Genomic DNA, 5,669 nt, shown 5'->3' with positions numbered 1-5,669 from the left:
AATTTTGTTTTCACTTTTTTCGTGTTAATAGCAAGTATCAGTATACGAAAAAAGTAAAAAAAATATTTTTTTGTGGTGGCCTGTCAATGGCCAGCACCACCTTTTTTGTGAGAAATTTTTTTTCACTTTTTTGTGTTAATAGCAGGTATCAGTATACTTTTTTCGTGTTAATAGCAGGTATCAGTATACTTTTTTCGTGTTAATAGCATGTATCAGTATACGAAAAAAGTAAAAAAAATATTTTGGTGGTGGCCTGCCAATGGCTGGTACCACCTTTTTTGTGGAAATTTTTTTTTTACTTTTTTAGTGTCAATAACAAGTATCAGTATCTGAGATGGATCGACATAGTTATTTTCAATTTTTTTCTAGGTATTTTCATGTATTTGTTGGATTTTTAGAGGGTCATATCTACATATACATATATGCTTTGGATGTGGATATAGGGGATACTTTAAGAAATATGGACAATTAGAACAACATAACCTTTTACCCCTGACCATGTTTCTAATAAATTTAATTTCAAATCATCTAGTTTGGATTTTGGAGGACTGATCGGAATGTAAACTCCCCAAAATAGAAGTTTTGAATTATCATTTTTTTTATTTATGTATTTAGTTCCATCGCCTTAGGTTTTTTATTTTCTTAAATTGATTGAATATTTTCACATATGATATGCAATTGAAACAGATTCCAGCTTGATAAAGCAACCTGAATGCAACAAGGGAGAAGGGGAAGGGGAAGATAAGGAACTCAAAGGTATTTCTTGAATTTTGTAGTCATCTTCTTTTCTATTCACTAAGCAAAGAAAAGATGGTCCAAAAAGAAAAAGGGGGATGTATTTGGATTTAGTGTTTAGCTTTTTCTTTTGGTTTGGCACGAATTTTATTTGGCTTTTGTCTTTACCCTTACTTTGACTCAGGTGTGAGTGTCTGAGATGGATCGACATGGGTATTTTCAATTTTCTTCTAGGTATTTTCATGTATTTGTTGGATTTTTAGAGGGTCATATCTACATATCCATATATGCATTGCATGTGGATGTAAGGGATACTTTAAGAAATATGAAGGGTTAGAACAACATAACGTTTTACCCCTGGCCATGTTAAGTATCTTGGAACTTAATATCTGTGTTAATTTTCATTTTTTTTTTCTACATGCTTTAACAGAGGATGATATCAGCCAAGACTCCGATTGTTTCTCCGGTTTATCCAATTATAAACCAGTAAAACGGGTATGTCACATGATTCTTTGTGCTGCTTTCAGTTTTCAAGTGGAACTAGTTTTTCCTACTCTTTTTTATCTGGTTTTTATTATTTTATTGCTGCACCACATGCAACTACAGTGGCGTTATGTACGCTTGGAGAAGACATGTCAGTGTAATGAGCAGGTAGCTTTGTTGTTAAAAGTGCTTAAATGGTAAGCTTTTATTTTGCTCAATGGTTTTTATGGTTAATAATTGAATTATTTGGTATCAGATTGAATGATAGAATTTTATGTTCTCTTCAACAGTGATAAGTCTGTAATCCCATCTATATATGAATTCCGTAGCCTCTGTTGTTTTCACGCTTACTTGACGTTGGATGAGGCTGAGAACTTAAGTGGTTAGTTCATTCAGTCTGCTCCATCTCTTTTAAGTTTTCCTTATGCAGAAATACATTTTTTTTGAGCTGACCCTTTTTCTGCCAATTCCTTATATTGTTAAAGAATTAGAAGAAGTCGAGGTTATTGATTTTCCTTCAATGTCGGAGGTTGCTAGGAAAGCAAAACGAACCAGGTCTCGAACTTCCAATGGTCTACTAAAAGCAAAGAAACAAAAGACTAGTATGGGTATGCTTTTCTTCTTCTTGACTTTTTGACTTTGATTTATTTTGTATGAATGTATCATGTATGTTGTTTTCTATATTATGTTAGCAGGCAGCATTATCTCGCAGCGGAGACAAAACAAAGAGAAATTGAGGTATAATGAAGGTATGCCTCACCTAAATTTTAATTATTTGGATGTGTTATGTATCTCACATTCTACCAGGGGTGTTATACGTTTCATTGCTAATGTTTTGGAATCCTTGCAAATCTTCGGTCATTTCTGTATGTTATGATCGGAAGAGAGGTGGGTGGGTTAGTGAGCGATATGCTTTGACAACAAGAGATGAGAAAAAAGAAATGTTGTCAAGTTGAGTTGGATTTTAAGTAAACAATGACAATGATTTAGAGACTACTTTGGAAAGAAAGTTTAGGTGCTGGTTGTTTGGTATCTTGGTAGTGGATATCATTGTCACTTATCATTGTCCTATAATATTTTCTGTGTTTGTGCTTTTTCAGCTGGCATATTTTCTGTGACGCCCAAATACTCACACATTTTATTTACTGTGTTGGGAGTGTACCATCACCTTAAAAGATGTTGCATTGCAACTCAGGCTCCTAGTTAAAGGTGCTGTAATCATGGGTTCAAGTAAATTAAGTGATCAAACTTGCATCGCTTTGATATCAGTTGCTTGGACGATTGTTGGGTGATGGTGCTGCTGAGTTTACTAATTTGAAATTTTCTTGATTAAAGCGAAATTCTAAAACTTTACCGAGTAATGTCTTTTAGTGGGAGAAGATGTATGCTGCTCAGGTGTATATATTGGAGCTAATAAACGGGTACTCATACGGAAGGCATGTGATAATAAAATCCACCTGACGTACTTGCCTCTGTCGGTTGATTTTCGAATTGATTCTTCATACAAGTGAGATTCAGCAGTATTAGAAACATTGTGTAATATCCCTTACCCGAGACCGTTTCCGGAGTCGAGCACAAGGCATTACTTAACTTATCATACTAATTCGGAGCATAAAAATTTACTTTGAAAATTAATTTCACTATTTATAGCAAAGCTGTCTAATTGCGCAGTAGTTACTAAATTAATTATAACTCAAGCTACGGAACTCGAAATTTAACTCCGTAAATTTTTCCTGAAACTAGACTCATATATCTACTTTCCATAAAATTTTTAGAATTTTTGGTTCAGCTAATTAGTACAGTTTATTAGTTAAAGTCTCCCCTGTTTCACCACCTGACAGTCCTGACCTCTTGTCACTAAAAATAAGTTTTCTCACTGTAGGATTTTTATATGAAGTTCTTACTTGTTTTTACAGAAAATAGAATCAATAAGGAATCTATACATATAAACTATAACCCATAACCATTTTTGTACAATTTTTAATGATTTTCTAAATTCAGAACAGGGGACTCCAAAAACAGATTTAACCCTATCTCACTAAAATTCACATATCTCAAAATATAAAATTCCTTTTGTTTAACTGTTATTTTTCCATGAAAATAGACTCAACAAACTTTACTTCCATATACCATTCATCTTCTAATTCATTTTATACTATCCTAGGTGATTTTTCAAAGTCATGTCACTATTGCTGCCCGAATTCTGTTTCTTTGCAAAATTTTACCCTTTCATGATTTCCATACATAATTTATCACCTAGACTCTTATAACAACAAATACATTCATACTTAACCATTTTAATGACCATACATCATCCAATACTTACACACCATTCTTTAGCAAAATCATAATTAGAAACATACAAAATAACTAAATCCTTATACATGACATAACTCAAACATGTTTTGACATAAAATACCGAGCAGTTGTGGTTGATAGTGTAGACAATCTCCAACTTCTTTAGGATCCTTGAAGTAGCTTTGCAATACTATAAGAGAAAGAGAAATAAAAGTAAGCATAAAGCTTAGTAAGTTTACTAGCAAATAAATAACAACATTAAACACAAATAATTAAACTCAAGTGACTATATCTCTAGTTTACTCTTAGTTAATCTCATTCTAGTTCTCTTGCTTATTTACTTAGAATACTTGTGTGCATAACTTACTCATCTCTTGCTGCATCGTTGAACATCAATTGATAGTATAATAAGTTCTTAACTCTTATAACTTACCTGAGCTTGCCATTTATGCTTTAAACTGAACTTTCATGAATATGATTCGTTTACAAGCCCGTTGAGCTACATTGGAATAATAAGGATACTCGGGTTTCTTCTGATAATAACATGCCAAAGCCATGTCCCAGACATGGTCTTACATGGGATGTTCTCATGTCGGTGCCCATGCCATGTCCCAGACATGGTCTTACAGGGGACCTCTCATCTCGGTGCCAATGTCATGTCCCAAACAGGATTAACTGAGGCTATTCAAACAGGCACGGGTCAACTAAACGGTATTCCTATAGCAATCGGGGTTATGGATTTTCAGTTTATGGGGGGGAGTATGGGATCCATAGTAGGCGAGAAAATCACCCTTTTGATCGAATATGCTACCAATAATTTTTTACCTCTTATTCTAGCGTGTGCTTCCGGAGGAGCACGCATGCAAGAAGGAAGTTTGAGCGGACCTCTTTACCCAAATGTCATGACATTCGTATCCAGTACCATCCTTATGTATCGACGAGACTTTTTAATTTTAATTCTATATCATTTCATGCTTGGATCAACATTAAATAAATTCATAAAATAAATGCATAATTGCTGGAAAATAACAATATTAATAATAATTATTGAAATATTGTATTTATTTACTGTAAACTTACATCGGTATCAAATATAGTCCAATTCACCAACTTAGTCTTCAATTTTATTCTTCCCTTTATCTAACCTCGAGTTTCGTTCTTCTTGATCTAAAATAAAAAATTTAACTTATTTAATACTCACATTCATCAAAACAGCCCTCGACTCTAACTTTTTCAAAATTACAATTTTACCCCTAAACTTTTACATAATTACTGTTGACACCAGTTTTTGATGAAAAACGGGTCGACTTGGGTTTTGGAAAATGGAAACAAAAATGGGAGTCGCCACCAATCCCTTTTTTTTATGAGGTGTGATTGGATTACCTCGAAAAATGGTTGTTTTTAACAAACGGTTTGATTTTATTAAAACAACGGTTTTGGTCCACGAAATTTAGAAAACGGGTTCGGGAGTCGGTTACGCACGAGGAAGGATTAGCACCCTCGGTACGCCCAAAATTGGTACCTAGTTGATTACTTAATGTCTTAATGTCGAAAATTGAGAATTTAAAAGAATTTTTAAAAATATTAAAAAGTTGAAAATCTTGGAAAAAGTGGCATATTTCACGTTAATCGAGAAAAGACATCATATCCAGTAAGTTAGGATACAACGTCTCGAATTCTCGATACGCGAATAAAAATGCTTATTTAAAAGATAGGTTTAGCCATCTCGGATTTGAAAATGAAATCACGACCAGTAAGTTAGGACGCGATTTTTTAATCCCGAGATCATTTAAAATTTGAGTTTAAAAGATTCGTGTCTTTAGATTTATTGTGAAAGTCGAAACCCAGTAAGTTAGGGTACGACTTTCTCAAATCTAAACACGAAATTTTGTTTACTCAAAAAGTTATAATTCATACATTGAATGAAATATTTTATTCACGAAATAGTAAAAATAAGATACGATGTTAATATGCGTAACTAAATAAATATGAATACGATGATGTAAAAACAATGCAAGTAATAGCAACGAAAATAAGATAAATAAAAGGTACAGACCAATAACATACGAAATAGCAATGTATACAAGCAAATAAAATTAAAGCATTCGTTCAAAATAATAATGAAAATGTAAATAATAAATGAATAAAATTAA

General features: G+C 33.0%; 1 protein-coding gene across 15 annotated transcripts; it reads left to right on the top strand.

The window, feature by feature from the left end:
* The first annotated feature begins 444 nt into the window (after positions 1 to 444).
* On the top strand, positions 445 to 2,709 carry LOC107940696 (uncharacterized). 15 transcript variants are annotated; one of them, XM_016874438.2, is made up of 8 exons: positions 453 to 559; positions 688 to 756; positions 920 to 969; positions 1,166 to 1,230; positions 1,342 to 1,415; positions 1,509 to 1,600; positions 1,704 to 1,826; positions 1,911 to 2,709. In XM_016874438.2, the coding sequence occupies exons 3-8, from the start codon at positions 945 to 947 to the stop codon at positions 2,093 to 2,095; spliced, it is 564 nt and encodes a 187-aa protein (XP_016729927.2). In that variant the 5' UTR covers positions 453 to 559; positions 688 to 756; positions 920 to 944; the 3' UTR covers positions 2,096 to 2,709. The 15 variants fall into 15 exon arrangements, with proteins under 15 accessions (XP_040965549.1, XP_016729927.2, XP_016729998.2 ...); XM_041109617.1 differs by having other exon boundaries at positions 455 to 756; positions 1,914 to 1,967; positions 2,319 to 2,709; XM_041109615.1 differs by having other exon boundaries at positions 445 to 756.
* Positions 2,710 to 5,669: the final 2,960 nt, after the last annotated feature.

The sequence above is a fragment of the Gossypium hirsutum genome, chromosome D13 (genome assembly GCF_007990345.1).
Source record: "Gossypium hirsutum isolate 1008001.06 chromosome D13, Gossypium_hirsutum_v2.1, whole genome shotgun sequence".
Lineage (NCBI taxonomy): Eukaryota > Viridiplantae > Streptophyta > Magnoliopsida > Malvales > Malvaceae > Gossypium > Gossypium hirsutum.
The sequence above is the reverse complement of the archived record's forward strand: the minus strand, read 5'-3'. Positions and strand labels throughout refer to the sequence as shown.

Bases quoted from the DNA above. Each gene is read 5' to 3' on its own strand.
- LOC107940696 (XM_016874582.2), top strand. From the start codon at position 935: ATGGATCGACATGGGTATTTTCAATTTTCTTCTAGGTATTTTCATGTA. The intron at 1,068-1,165 runs GTTAGAACAACA...ATGCTTTAACAG, and splicing joins TACTTTAAGAAATATGAAGG to AGGATGATATCAGCCAAGAC. The intron at 1,231-1,341 runs GTATGTCACATG...ATGCAACTACAG, and splicing joins ATTATAAACCAGTAAAACGG to TGGCGTTATGTACGCTTGGA.